General features: G+C 42.9%; 1 protein-coding gene across 2 annotated transcripts in view; it reads left to right on the forward strand.

Annotated features, from left to right (window-relative positions):
- Positions 1–514: 514 nt before the first annotated feature.
- The window catches only part of sec22a (SEC22 homolog A, vesicle trafficking protein), a 140,368-nt gene continuing 125,722 nt past the window's right edge, over positions 515–15,160 (forward strand). For both annotated transcript variants that reach the window (XM_072260945.1, XM_072260946.1), the window contains exons 1-2: positions 515–793; positions 13,412–13,605. In XM_072260945.1, the coding sequence (XP_072117046.1) occupies positions 13,424–13,605 (182 nt within the window). In that variant the 5' untranslated portion in view covers positions 515–793; positions 13,412–13,423. The remainder of the gene's footprint in view (positions 794–13,411; positions 13,606–15,160) is intronic.

Below are 15,160 nucleotides of genomic sequence, written 5' to 3' on the forward strand. Positions count from 1 at the left end.
TTAATGAATTATGGACATTTATTCTCAGATCCTTTTGTTCTACACCACTCCTCAGTCCCTTGGCACTTGTCTGCATTAAATTCCGTCTGCCATACTGCTAGGTACTTTAGGGACATTTAAGAAACTCGTAGGTAGGCACATGAATGAAAGAAAAATGGAGTGCTATGTTAGGAGGGAATGTTAGATTGATAGGTTAATAGCTGAGAATGCACTGTGCTGTAATGTTATATGCTAACAACCTGCTTACATGCAATCGGCACAGTACCAAGGGCGCGCGTGCCACGTAAACATTATTTGACAGGTCGGTGTTCCATGGTTGCGCATGCGCCCCAGATTCTGCCCGTGAGAAAAGCACGCATGTGCAAAGGGTTCCGACTGCCGAAGAGAGGGGGGACTGGAACAGCGACATCGCTGAGCCGCGCGAGACGCATGCGCGCTGGGGTTTGGGAGCTAACGACGCATGCGCGCTCCAGTGTGGCTGTCATGAGAGACAGTGCGTCTGCGCTTGGAGGAAGCGGGAGCGCGCATCTGAGGCCGGTGGAAGGAGGTGGGCTTGTGGGGGGGCCCGACGGACGCTGCGCCCAGTAACCGGCTGACCACTCCGCCGCACGGCCAGTGCCACAGCAGTCGCAGATACCGCGCGGAAGCCTGCTGCGGGGAGCGTCTTGCCTGGTCGCAGCGGCGCCGTCGGTTGCTGGGGTAACGACAAGGCTTCGGCCGAGAGGCCCGTTTCCCGGAAGCTTCGGATCGGTTCCGCGCTGCCCCGACGGACCGGCGGAGGGGGAACCACTGGGTAAGGGCAGGGGGCACGGAGCGTGGGCGCCCGCCTACACATTCAGGAAGCGAGGGGAGCTGGCGGCACTGGGAATCCCGGTGAATCTCTGGCCGACGCAGTCCCTGCTGCTCTGCACAATCTGACTCTGTTACCGCTATACCACCCCAACCCCGCCCCAGATCCTTGATCTCTGATCTCAGCTCTCCGGTCCCCAAGTTCCTCCTGTACCCCGCCCCGTCTCACATCTCTTCTGCTCCCAGATCCATCCCTTCCTGATATCTGCCTGAACCCTAGAACTCACCCCTACCCTACCCCTTTACCCAGATTCTTGCGCCCTGTCTCGTCCCTGATTCCCCCCACACTGACCATCACAAACCCTCTCCCCAATCCACTCCTTGCTCCACACGCCGGAATATCCCAGCTGCACATATACAGTATATATGTTATAATAATGGTTACTATAGGAGGGGGTGATAGTGGGGATAAGCTCCCACAAACTTTTAAATGCTCCCAATGTCGTGCCTCTCAAATAGCCCCTGACAACCACTAGCTCCTGGTCATCACGTGGCTTTGCCACTAAGCTCGGCGGAATCGTTCCTACTGATAGCAGCAGGGGCAGAGGTGGGTTACTGGCGCCTTAAAACCTGTAGCTTCGGTCAGTTGGGGCTTGTCAGTCGTAGTTGGCACTTCGTCTAGGAGAAGGAAAACTCTAATCTCAAACCTTGCATCTATACCCACTCATAGGGAAGGCTGTGGGAGTAAACCCTGAGGAAAATCCGGAACTGGAGTCCCTAAGGCAGTCCTGTGTTGAGTTCAATGCTGACTGGCAACTCCTGTGATACCACTGGTGCCAAACTGTATCCGTCTCTACTGTTCCTCTGGATTCATCAACTTTGTGTAGAGGGGGAGCCTGCTACATGGGCAACAGCTTGCTCTCCATATCATACTGCCCAGGCTTGCATATTATGGGATGCATGTTGCAACAGAGGGCCTCAATATAATAAAAACAGAAAATGCTGCAATATTCAGCAGATCAGGCAGTATCTGTGGAAGGAGAAACAAAGTCCAATACCAAAGTCCATGTATTAGTTTAATATCCTGTTGTTACACACTTTATTCCCACCCCTATCCTGCACCCTTCAAACCATACTTTGTGTCTTCACTGTTATTCTCCACCTGGCCTTATCCCCCATACCTACCTTACATTCCCTATTCCTCCTCCCTGCTGTCAGACAGAAGCTGCCGCAGCACAAGAGCCAGAAACGTGCAGCTGGGTAACAGCATCTTTCCCCCGACACCATTCTGCCACCCAGCACACAATACCCTGCTGCACTCCCCAACTCAGAGACACACTCTTATCTTCCACTGGTCACCTTTTATCTTTTATTGCTGCTGTTTCACATATACTGCTGCTTGTTTTATCTTAATAGTGCCAGTAATTTTGTACTGTCTTACATAAACATGCCCCTCGCACTTTATGTCGAACTGTTAATCTTCAGGGTGTGCCACTCAGGGACTTGTGTTAATATTATTTTGTGATTCTGTGTGCTGGATTGTAACTATATCAACAAAATTACCTCCATGATGGCTTGTATAGCTACAGATACTTAAGATCTCTACAGCCAACCTCTTAAAAAAACCGGCAACCATGTTAACATTTACAAATATTTCTGATTTAGAACTCTATTATAGATTGTAACAAGAAGTAACCGTTTCCTTGCTGTCATGATCCTGAGCCTACCACATTTTTAAGGACTCTTAATAGTGTTTTAAATTCTGTTAGGAAAATTTTAACGCAAATGCCTTCAAAACTGTGGCTGTCAAATCTCTTAAAAATCCAAACTTTGGTGTGAGGTACCAGCTAACTACAGGCCAAAATCAAATATTTCCTTACTGGGCAAGATTCTTAAGAAAGTAATTTTCAACTAACTCATCAACTTTCTAAATGAGAACAATATTCTAGAAAAGTTTCAGTCAGGTTTTAAAGCAAACCACAGCTCAGAGACGGCCCTTATCAAAATTGTCAGCAACCTTAGGCTCAGCACTGATGCCATCAGAGTTTTAATTCTTCTAGACCTAAGTGCTGTCTTCAACACAATTGACCACAACATTCTTCTCAATCGCCTTAAGAGCTGAGTTGGCCTCTCTGGTAGTGCTCTTAATTGGTTTTGTTCATATATCTTAGTGAGAAATTATTTTGTCTGTTTTCTAGACCAGTTTTCTAAGAGATACATTGTACTTTATAGTGTTGCTTGAGGAAGCTGTCTTGGTCCCCTACTCTTCTCTTTGTACATGCTGCCTTTAGGAGACCTGATATCCACGTTTATGCAGATGATACACAATTGTATATCTCAATTGAGCCTGACGATAATAACACCCGATCTTCTCTGACTTCTGGTCTGGCTGCATTAAACAAATTGACGGGCAATAATTTCATTAAATGAGCAACAATAGTTTTACTTTTACATGACATACTACTGGATTATGGTCACTATTACAGTCTGCACCTGGATATGTTTTGCATTGAGTCACTGAGTTTCTAAATCTTTGGTTTATAGTAATAAAGTCAATTTGATTTCTAGTGTTATCACCTGGACTTTTCCAGGTCCACAAGCATCTTGGATGGTCTTTAAAGTAGGTATTCATAATGACTATCTTGCACCATTCTACCCATTTCTAACCTCTCTCATTTTTTTCCCCTAGTCCAAATTTTCCTATGGTATTTCTATCAGCTCCTTGTCCTACTTTAGCATTTAGATCTCCAATGACAATAACAATATCTTGAGATTTGCATCCATTCTTTGCTTGTTCAAGCTGTTCATAGAATTTATCTATATCCTCATTTGTTCCATCTGTTGTTGGTGCATATTCCTGTATAATTGCTAAGTCAAATGGTTGTTCTCTGAATCTAACAAGGAGCAATCTTTCTGATATTGCCCAATGTCCTAAAACACTTTTTGCCATGTTCTCATCCATAAGAATTCCTATGCCATTAGTATGGGATGTTCCACAAGAATAAATTAGTGTTTTATTTCTATTCTGACATGTTCCAGCACCTATCCAACAAACTTCGCTAATTCCCATCATGTTAATCTTTAGTCTTTCCATTTCATTTATCAATTGTTCAATCTTCCTGCTTGATATAGGGTTCTTACATTCCAAGTGGCAATAATTTTCTTTTGAACTTTATGACAGTCGGGGATCCCCTGCTGACCAGAATCAACCCTACCGAGTGAAGCAACTTCAGAATTGTGTTGAAGATCCTTTTGACGCTGTTGTTGTGTGATACATTTTGTGAGTTTGACCATGGTTTTCTTAGCAAGTAGAGTCTAGGAAACCTAGTATCTAGCAACGATGGTTTGCTATTGCCTACTGTTGGTCAACTAAAGAAATTGCCATTTCTCTTCCCAAATGTTCATCCGCCTGTACTATAGCCGTTGACATTTGAGGTCCTAGCTCATCCGCCTTCTCCGTCATAATTTCAGTTACTGAACCTGCCGGATCTGCCTTTGGCCTTCGCTCGTATCCTGAGCAGGAACCCTTGCAGGTGCTCCCGTTCCAGGTCAGAGTGGCCCTGGAAGCAATGAATGACTAAGGGGTAACTCCATTTTCCCCAAAGCTCTGAAAGTCCCCAATCAGTGCCTCATCACTGTTTGCAGTTTAGAGTCGTACCCAGGACTTTGAACATGCATACTTTGATAATAAAATGAACCTTTGAACCATGCAGCCTCAGGTTGTCACACCCACCGTCTAGGGTCACCTGATAAGAATAATAGCCACATAGAGAAGGTAGTGAAGTTTGTATTTGAAACCAATTGATTCTGAATGTACTTTCTGCAGTTTAGAAGGTTTTCATTATCTGATTGAGGCTTATTAAATGATAAAGGTATTCTTAGAACATTGAACAGGACAGTGCAAGAGCAGGCCCTTTAGATCCACAGTGACACCCATCTCAAGTAATCCTGTATACCTGCACATCGGCTGCCTACCAGTTTGTGTGTCTATTTAAATGCGTAGCAGAAGTATGCCATTGGGTGAGCGGTATATTTGCATATGCAGAGGTACATCCCTGCTTTCATCCCTATCCGTATTTTCATATATTGTTTTACAAAATTATCTTTTGCTGTGCAAAAGTAAACAGGTGGACCACAATATAAGTAGAAGATTGAACAATAAAGCACAAAATTTCTTTAGCCAGAGGTTAGTGAATCTGGAATTCATTGCCACAGATGGCAGTGTACTCCCCCCACTATTGAAAAAAATCCTATCCACATTCACCCTTTCAATATTTGATAGGTTCCAATGAGACTTCCTGTCATTCTTCTAAACGTCAGTGAGTACAGACCAGAGCCATCACGTGCTCCCCATACGATAACCCCTTCGCCTCCGGAGTCATTTTCATGAACTCTGTACTCTCCCATGCCAGCGTATCCTTTCTTAGATGAGGGGCCCAAAACTGCTCACAATACTCCCAAGTGTGGTCGAACTGATGAAGTATATCTGCTAGGCATATGGCTAGACAGGTGAATTGGCAGGGTTTAGAGATATACAGCCCATGTGCAGCATTACATCCTTGCTTTTATATTCTAGTCCTCTCTAAATGAATGTTAACATTGCATTTGTTTTCCTTAGTCCTATGTCCAACTGAAACTGACAGATCTTTGGTACGAGGTATGATGGATAGGTGGAGTTTCAGATAGGATAGAAATCAACCTTGATCCATTCAAATGGAGGAATGTGGTTGAGTGAACAGGAAAGATCATTCATCAACATATTTGTTATTGTTTTATGTGTATGTGCATAGTGTTAATGATCCTTGAATATTTTAGAAAAAACGTTTCAAAGATTTGTTTCTATGGGAGTTTCCAGACTGTTGGCCTTCATAGGTTTGGCAGTTTTACAGTGTAACTTACAGCTGGTTCTACAATAGAAATTATTTCAAGTATTGCAACATGAAAACCTTTCATTGCTTTTCTGATGCTTTTTGGAATAGTTTAAAGAAAACCATTCCCAAATGGATGTTACATTCAAAAATGAATGAAAGTTTAAACAAAAACTTGAAGAAATTACTTGGATTTGGATATTGAATGAAGACTATAAGCAGATGATAAAGCGGTGTCACCAAACAAATCACTCTCGTGATACTAAAAATGAATAATATCTTACATCCATACTATAATCTGTAAATATCATCATGAAGAAACTGCCTGTATCTTATTGGCTCCCTCCAAACAATATTATTTTATTTTTATTGAGATACAGTGTGGAATTGGCCCTTCTGGCCCCTCGAGCCACGTCCTCCAGCAACCTCCAATTTAACCCTCACCTAATTTTCAATAACCTAACAACTGGTCTGTCTTTGGACTGTAGGAGGAAACTGGAACATCTGGAGGAAACCTACGTGGTCACAGGGAGAACTTAAAAACTCTTCACAGACAGCAGTGAGAAATAAATGGACTTGGAGTTGTTCTGGTCCTTAACACTGGCAATTTCCATGTTGAAGACCATGAAGAGCGTCTTTTTCATATTGATGGATTTATTTTCTTTATGGCAGCCCCTCAGTGTTGAGGATGATAAGACCATATCACATAGAGCAGAATTAAGCCATTTGGCCCATCAAGTCTGCTCTGCCTATCAGTAGCAGTAATAATAGTAGTCTGTCGAACCCTGGGTGATTTGAAGAACCAACTGTTGCCCATGCAGTGGGTTCCCCCTCTCCATGTCACTGATGTAGTCCAAGGGAAGGGCAAGCACCGATACAGCTTGGCACCAGTGTCGTCACAGAGGTTGCCAGAGTGAAGTTGTAAACAACATCAAACTGCCTCAGGGACCCCAGGCACCGGATTTCTTCCTCAGGATCTACTCCCATACCCATGGGTGGGTATGGCTGCAAGGCAGTGGAGGTTTAAAATCAGAGTTTTCCTTCTCCTAGGCGGGCTGCCACCAGCCCAAAGCAGCTGGTTTTGAGGCGCCAGTTGTCCGCCTTTGCCCCTTCTCTTGTCGGTAGAAACATTTCCACCGGGCCTAGTAGCTGAACCACATATAAAGGCCAAGAATTGGACTTGGTTGTCAGAGGCCGTTAGAGATGCATGCCATTTAGAGCACTTTATAGGTAGTAAGAGCTTATCCCCACTACCATCCCGGCTATGACAACCTTAGGAACCTTGCCATCATGACTGATATATTATTTCTCGTAACTCCACTCCGCCCTAACTGATCAAGAACCTATCAAACTTCTGCTTTAAGTATACCCAATGCCTAGCAAATTTCTAAGTTGTACTGTAAAGAGGATTCTAGTTGCAAAGCGGTTTGAACCGTTTGGAGGAGCTACTGCACAGGATCGGAAGAAGCTGCAGAGGGTTGTAAGCTCGGCAAACTCCATCATGGGCACAAGCCTCTCAACTACTGAGGACATCTTCCAATGAGTTTGCCTCAAAAAGGTGGCACCCATCACTAAGGAACCCCCCCCCCCACCATGCAGGACATGCCCTCTTCTCGTTGCTGCAATCAGAGAGGAGGTACAGGAGCCTGAAGATAAACACGCAACGTTTTAAGAACAGCTTCTTCCCCTCTGCCATCAGATATCTAAATGGCCCACTTCTGAGCACTACTTCACTCTTTTGCTCTCTTTTGGCACTACTTTTTTTGTTTGTAGAGAACTGTTATTTTACAGGTGGTTGGTGTAGGGCTTATTCTGTTTGTACACTTATGGAACAAGTTAACAATGGCTTGGAATTCAATCTGAGACCATCTGCTGCCCTTTTGGTTAATAGGATTTGTTACATATTAGGGCATGAATAGAAGTGTTTTGAACGTTGTTGAGTTTAATAACAGATGCATATGGAAGACTAATTTAGAGCAAATGTGAAAATACATGGAAATTATGAACAGGAGTAGGTCACCAGTCTGCAAAGCTCTGTTCCCTGTTCAGCCCTGCATTCTCACCTGCCCAGCAATCTTTCACTTTGCCTTGCAAGAATTTCAGTTCTGCCTTGGACCTGTTCTCCTAGTTATCTTAGTATCATCAGTAAATTTAGCAATCTTACCTTCAGTGCTTTCATCCAGGTCATTTACATAAATTATAAAGCGCTGATCCCTATGGCACTACTCCTTGTATCTTGTGCTTGAATAGTATGCAGACAGGCTTATCAGCACCAGATGATATGGCATGGTAGTCTAGCGGTTAGCATAATGCTGCTACAGTGCCAGTGACCTGGGTTCAGTTCTGCCACTGTCTGTATGGAGTTTGTACATACTCTCCATTACTGTGTGGCTTTCCTTGAGGTGCTCCGGTTTCCTACCATATTCCAAAAACGTACAGGTTAGTAGGTTAATTGATCATATTGGTATAATTTGGGCTGGATGGGCCTATTATCTTGCTGTATCTCTAAATAAGTAAGTAAACTCACCTGGCTCACCTGAGGACTGGGAGAAATTCAGAGTCCAGCAGAGGAGGACAAAGGGCTTAATTAGGAAGGGGAAAAAAGATTATGAGAGAAAACTGGCAGGGAACATAAAAACTGACTAAAAGCTTTTATAGATATGTGAAAAGAAAAAGATTGGTTAAGACAAATCTAGGTTCCTTACAGTCAGAAACAGGTGAATTGATCATGGGGAACAAGGACATGGCTGACCAATTGAATAACTACTTTGGTTCTGTCTTCACTAAGGAGGACATAAATAATCTTCCGGAAATAGTAGGGGACCGAGGGTCCAGTGAGATGGAGGAACTGAGGGAAATACATGTTAGTAACAAAGTGGTGTTGGTTAAATTGAAGGGATTAAAGGCAGATAAATCCCCAGGGCCAGATGGTCTGCATCCCAGAGTGCTTAAGGAAGCAGCCCAAGATATAGTGAATGCATTAGTGATAATTTTTCAAAACACTTTAGATTCTGGACTAGTTCCTGAGGATTGGAGGGTGACTAATGTAACCCTACTTTTTAAAAAGGAAGGGAGAGAGAAACCGGGGAATTATAGACCGGTTAACCTGACATCGGTGGTGGGGAAAATGCTAGAGTCAGTTATCAAAGGTGTGATAACAGCACATTTGGAAAGCAGTGAAATCATCGGACAAAGTCAGCATGGATTTGTGAAAGGAAAATCATGTCTGACGAATCTCATAGAATTTTTTGAGGATGTAACTAGCAGAGTGGATAGGATGTGGTATATTTGGATTTTCAAAAGGCTTTTGACAAGGTCCCACACAGGAGATTAGTGTGCAAACTTAAAGCACACGGTATTGGGGGTAAGGTATTGATGTGGATAGAGAATTGGTTGGCAGACAGGAAGCAAAGAGTGGGAATAAATGGGACCTTTTCAGAATGGCAGGCAGTGACTAGTGGGGTACTGCAAGGCTCAGTGCTGGGACCCCAGTTGTTTACAATATATATTAATGACTTAGATGAGTGCATTAAATTCAGCATCTCCAAGTTTGCGGATGACACGAAGCTGGGCGGCAGTGTTAGCTGTGAGGAGGATGCTAAGAGGATGCAGGGTGACTTGGATAGGTTAGGTGAGTGGGCAAATTCATGGCAGATGCAATTTAATGTGGATAAATGTGAAGTTATCCACTTTGGTGGCAAAAACAGGAAAACAGATTATTATCTGAATGGTGGCCGATTAGGAAAAGGGGAGGTGCAACGAGACCTGGGTGTCATTGTACACCAGTCATTGAAAGTGGGCATGCAGGTACAGTAGGCGGTGAAAAAGGCGAATGGTATGCTGGCATTCATAGCAAGAGGATTCGAGTACAGGAGCAGGGAGGTTCCACTGCAGTTGTACAAGGCCTTGGTGAGACCACACCTAGAGTACTGTGTACAGTTTTGGTCTCCTAATCTGAGGAAAGACATCCTTGCCATAGAGGGTGTACAAAGAAGGTTCATCAGATTGATTCCTGGGATGACAGGACTTTCATATGATGAAAGACTGGATCGACTAGGCTTATACTCGTTGGAATTTAGAAGATTGAGGGGGGATCTTTTTGAAACATATAAAATCCTAAAGGGATTGGACAGGCTAGATGCAGGAAGATTGTTCCCGATGTTGAGGAAGTCCAGAACGAGGAGTCACAGTTTGAGGATAAAGGGGAAGCCTTTTAGGACCGAGATTAGGAAAAACTTCTTCACACAGAGAGTGGTGGATCTGTGGAATTCTCTGCCACAGGAAACAGTTGAGACCAGTTCATTGTCTATATTTAAGAGGGAGTTTAGATATGGCCCTTGTGGCTAATGGGATCGGGGGTATGGGGGAAAGGCTGGTTCAGGGTTCTGAGTTGGATGATCAGCCATGATCATACTGAATGGCGGTGCAGGCTCGAAGGGCCGAATGGCCTACTGCTGCACCTATTTTCTATGTCTATGTTATATGTTATAAACTGAAGCAGGGCAAGGGTCGATGATGTGTATGGAGGTGTAAGTGAATGGCCTTAGTGGGGATTGAATAGGAAACTCAACATAGAACTACAAAGTTCTTATGTCGTTGAAAGATCCAGAAGTGGACTTGGTGACATGGCAATAAAGTTTGTGACAATGGCTGTTATCATTTTAATTCAACTACATTTTAAATCCTCACATCTTAATTTGCCAGCTGTTCTTGCTGTACAAAATTTCAAGTGATAAATTTGAGTTTGACAACAAAGCAGCAAAATTGTTTTTTTATATGGTGGGTGATTAATAAAGACACAGATTTCCACATGGCACACAACTGGAATCCAGATTTATTCTGAGGTTGTTATAGCTTATAAAAATGTAGCCCAGAGCTATGAAAAGTTGTAAAACTTCTCTTATTGATTAATTTAAAGATGGTGTTAATTTAAGAGTCTGCTAAAAGATAAACCAATTAAGGAGCTTAATTAGTGACAAAATTTTTGCAGTATTATTAAACAATTGTTGCAGTATTTCTACTGTGCAGAGAAATAATTTGGACCATAGAGATTTAAAAATTGGCTATCTTTATCACATATACGTCAAAGCATAGAGGAAAATGTGTTGTTTATGTCAAATCAAATAAGTGAGGATTGTACTAGGCAGTCTGCAAGTGTCTCAATGCTTCCAGCGCCAGCATTGCAGGCGCACAACTCACTAACTATAACCTGTATGTCTTTTTGGAATATAGGAGGAAACCAGAGCTCAAACTCCTTGCAGTCAGAGGCAGGAATTAAACTTTAATCTTACAGCAGGTGCTGTAAATCTTTGCGCGGACTGCTACACTATCGTACATCCTTAATGCTATGATAACCTATGCTGTAGTTGACAATTATTTTCTCTAATTATTCCTCTTGTTTATAAGCCAGAATGGCAAACATTGATTGACCATCTAATCAGGATCTGTTGCCACAAAACCTAAAGCTTTGCTTCTCACGCTGATTGCTGAAACCTTTATCTGAGGTGTCTTGATTAGAAAAGGGTTTCTTTCTCTCATTGGGGTCGTGAGGCCAAAGATAGTTCACAGAACATGGAGCAGTACAGCATAATGCAGGCCTTTTGGCCCACAATGTTGTGTCAACCTTTTAACCAATTTAATGCTTCTCTCCTACATAGCTCTCTATTTTTCTATCATCCATGTGCCTGTCTAAGAGTTTCTTAAATACTCCTAATGTATCTGCCTCTAACTCTACCCTTGGCAGGGCATTCCATTATCTCACCACTCTGTGTAAAGTTCTTACCTCTGACATATACGTTCCTCCAAACACCTTAAAATTATGCCCTTGATATTCACTATTTCTGCACCGGGAAAATAGTGTCTGGCTGCCCACTCAATCTAAGCCTCTTATCGTCTTGTATAGCAATATCAAGTAACCTCTCTGCAGTTTTAAAACAAGACTGCATGTGTTGGAAATCTGAAACAAATACAGAATATGTTGTTACTGGTACCTTTTGAGTGGGAAGGTAGAATAATGCCTCTGTTCTAACCTGGGTGACAAGGGACATGTTCACTTCATGTCTATTGTCTGACTTTTGGGAATGCAGCAGTATCAATTGTTGTACTGTCAAATCATCAGTGCTGCTGACAGTAGCTGCTTCAGTATATACAAAATGATGAATGTGGCACCTTCTTTATTGTACAGTTTTGTGGAAAATCACTGGGACATCTGCAGGATAAATTGGAAGCAGCTGACAATTTCTGAGCAGCATTTACCATGGGTAGCATATTTCAATGCCTGAATGTAAAATTTGAGGAATTGCTGATGGAACTCAGTGAATTTCAAAGTTCAAAGTAAACTTATTATCCAAGTACATTGGCCACTTTATTAGATACATATCTAAGCAGTCAATCATGCGCAGCACTCGATGCATAAAATCATTTAGACATGGCCAAGAGGTTTAATTGTTGTTCACACCAAACGTCAGACTGGGGGAAGATTAGCAAGGGAGATGAGACTGAGTGCAGGCCTACAGTAGGAAACTTTGTCACATGGTGTGAGCAGAATTATCTGCAGCTTAATGTGAAAAAGACTAAGGAGCTGGTGGTAGACCTGAGGAGAGCTAAGGTACTGGTGGCCCCTGTTTCCATCCAGGGGGTCAGTGTGGACATGGTGGAGGATTACAAATACCTGGGGATACGAATTGACAATAAACTGGACTGGTCAAAGAACACTGAGGCTGTCTGCAAGAAGGGTCAGAGCCATCTCTATTTCTTGAGGAGACTGAGGTCCTTTAACATCTGCCGGACGATGCTGAGGATGTTCTACGAGTCTGTGGTGGCCAGTGCAATCATGTTTGCTGTTGTGTGCTGGGGCAGCAGGCTGAGAGTAGCAGACACCAACAGAATCAACAAACTCATTCGTAAAGCCAGTGATGTTGTGGGGATGGAACTGGACTCTCTGACGGTGGTGTCTGAAAAGAGGATGCTGTCCAAGTTGCATGCCATCTTGGACAATGTCTCCCATCCACTACATAATGTACTGGTTGGGCACAGGAGTACATTCAGCCAGAGACTCATTCCACCGAGATGCAACACAGAGCGTCATAGGAAGTCATTCCTGCCTGTGGCCATCAAACTTCACAACTCCTTCCTTGGAGGGTCAGACACCCTGAGCCAATAGGCTGGTCCTGGACTTATTTTCCTGGCATAATTTACATATTACTATTTAACTATTTATGGTTTTATTACTATTTAATTATTTATGGTGCAACTGGAACGAAAACCAATTTCCCCCAGGATCAGTAAAGTATGACTATGAAATGTGATCTCAGTGACTTTGACTGTGGAATGATTGCTGGAGCCAGAGAGGGTAGTTTGAGTATCTCAGAAATTACCGACCTCCTGGGATTTTCTTGTACAGCAATATCTAGAGCTTACAGGGAATGGTGAGGAAAACAAAAAACGCCCAGTAAGTGATAGTTCTGTGGGCAAAACTGCCTTGTTATTGAGAGAGGTCAGAGGAGAATGGCTGATTGGTTCAAGCTGACAGGAAGGCAACAGTAACTCATTTAGCCACGCATTACAACAATGGTGGTGTACAGATGAGTATTGAGTTGTTGCTACATGATTGGCTGAGTAGATATTAATGAACAGGTGTACCTAATAAAGTGGCTGCTAAGTGTATGCTTATTGTTGAATGTGTTTTGGATGTAACGATTAATATGCACTAATTTGCCAAAAAGCAGTTCTCTAATTGTCTTTCACCATCCTAGGGGCTGTCAGAAATGTCCATGGTCCTGTTTGCTTCAGTGGTGCGTGTTCGAGATGGCCTTCCACTCTCTGCTTCTACAGATTATGAACACAATAAAGGAGTGCAGGAGAGCAAGAAGCATCTTAAAGTTCTGTCAAAAAAACTGGGGCATCTGCCTGATCGATGTACTCTGAAAGATGTAGACTACAATGTACAGTAAGTTATTGATATTCCCGTCTCCTCTTTACTTTAGGAGGATATGGTGAATGTATTAAATGTTTTGTAAAGTTGTATCACTTTTGTTTATCAAGCAAAGTGACAAGTAATCAGGCAAATTTGAGCAGCAAACACAAAATGCTGGAGGAACTCAGCAAATCAGGCATCTATGAAGAGGAATAAACACTGGCTGTTTTGGGCTGATCCCTTCATTGGGATTGGAAAGGAAGCGGGAGTAAGATGGTGGGGGAGGAGAAAGAGGAATATAAGCCGGCAAGTGATAGGTAAAACCAAGTGAGGGGATGTAGGTGGGTGGGGAAGGGGGGGACTGAGGAAGTAAGAAGAAGGATATGTGGCTGTTTGAGTGAGCGCAAGGTCAGAATTGGAGAGCAGCAGAGATCACGGGGGTGCATGATAGAGGCTATCTCTGAACTCCCATCAAAGAGAAGAATTAAACTTCCTTCAGGGTAGGCATACCTTGAAGAGACTTTGCAATGGAGGAGCAAATCATAAACAAAGGTTTTGCAGAAATCCAGACACAAAGTGCCAGAGGAAATTGTTAATCTCATTTTATGGATGTTACTTGCAGGAACAAGATTAGGCATTTAGTCCCAAATATGATCGATACATTATTTTCCCTGAAGAAACTATCAATCTTACTGTTTGCGAAGGTGAGTTCCAAATTTCTACCACACTTTACATATAGTGTTTCATTGAGTCATAGAGTTGTATAGCATGGAGATGGGCGCTTCAGTCCTTTGGTCTATGCTGACCATCTTGCCTATCTGTACTAAAGTCAGAGCATTGAAGCACCGAAACAGATCCTTCAGCCCATCTAGTCCCATGTTTTTCAGTATATACTAATTTTACTAATCCCACTTTTCTGTATTATGCCTTGCTTGATTCAAATACCTGACCAGAAGTCTCATCAATGTTATTAACGTTCCTGCTGCTTATACGACCACCTCTGACACTCCAGGTACCAACTACTCTTAGTGTGAAATGTTTATCCCTCAGATACCCTTTAAACATCCTCCCTCTTGCTTTAAACATGCAGTTGTGGACACCCCTACCATGGGGAAATAGACACTGGTTACCTACCCTATTTATCCCTTTCTTAATTTTATATGTGTTTATTATGTCACCTCTAGCTTCCTTTGCTCCAGGGCAAACAGACCTAAGCTGTCCAGGCTCAAATCTGCCAACTGAGGCAACATCCCTGTGAACATTTATCTAAATTACATTCTTCCTATAGTATTAGAACTACACACAGTATTCTCAAGTACAATATAGCGGGCTTTACACAGCTGTTAACATCAGATCCCAACTCTTGTACTCAGTGCTTCAGCTGGTGAACAAATCAGATAGGGGTTCCCTTTACAGAGCATTATTTGTACTCCAAGTCCCTGTTCAACAGCAATCTCCAAGACCTTACCATTTACAGTGCATGTCCTGCCCTGGTTTAACTTCCCAAAATGCATCACTTTGCACTTGTCCGAGTTTATTCCATCTGCTAATCTCTTGCACTGGCAGATCTGTATTCTGTTGTAACTTT

The sequence above is a fragment of the Mobula birostris genome, chromosome 6 (assembly GCF_030028105.1).
Source record: "Mobula birostris isolate sMobBir1 chromosome 6, sMobBir1.hap1, whole genome shotgun sequence".
NCBI lineage: Eukaryota > Metazoa > Chordata > Chondrichthyes > Myliobatiformes > Myliobatidae > Mobula > Mobula birostris.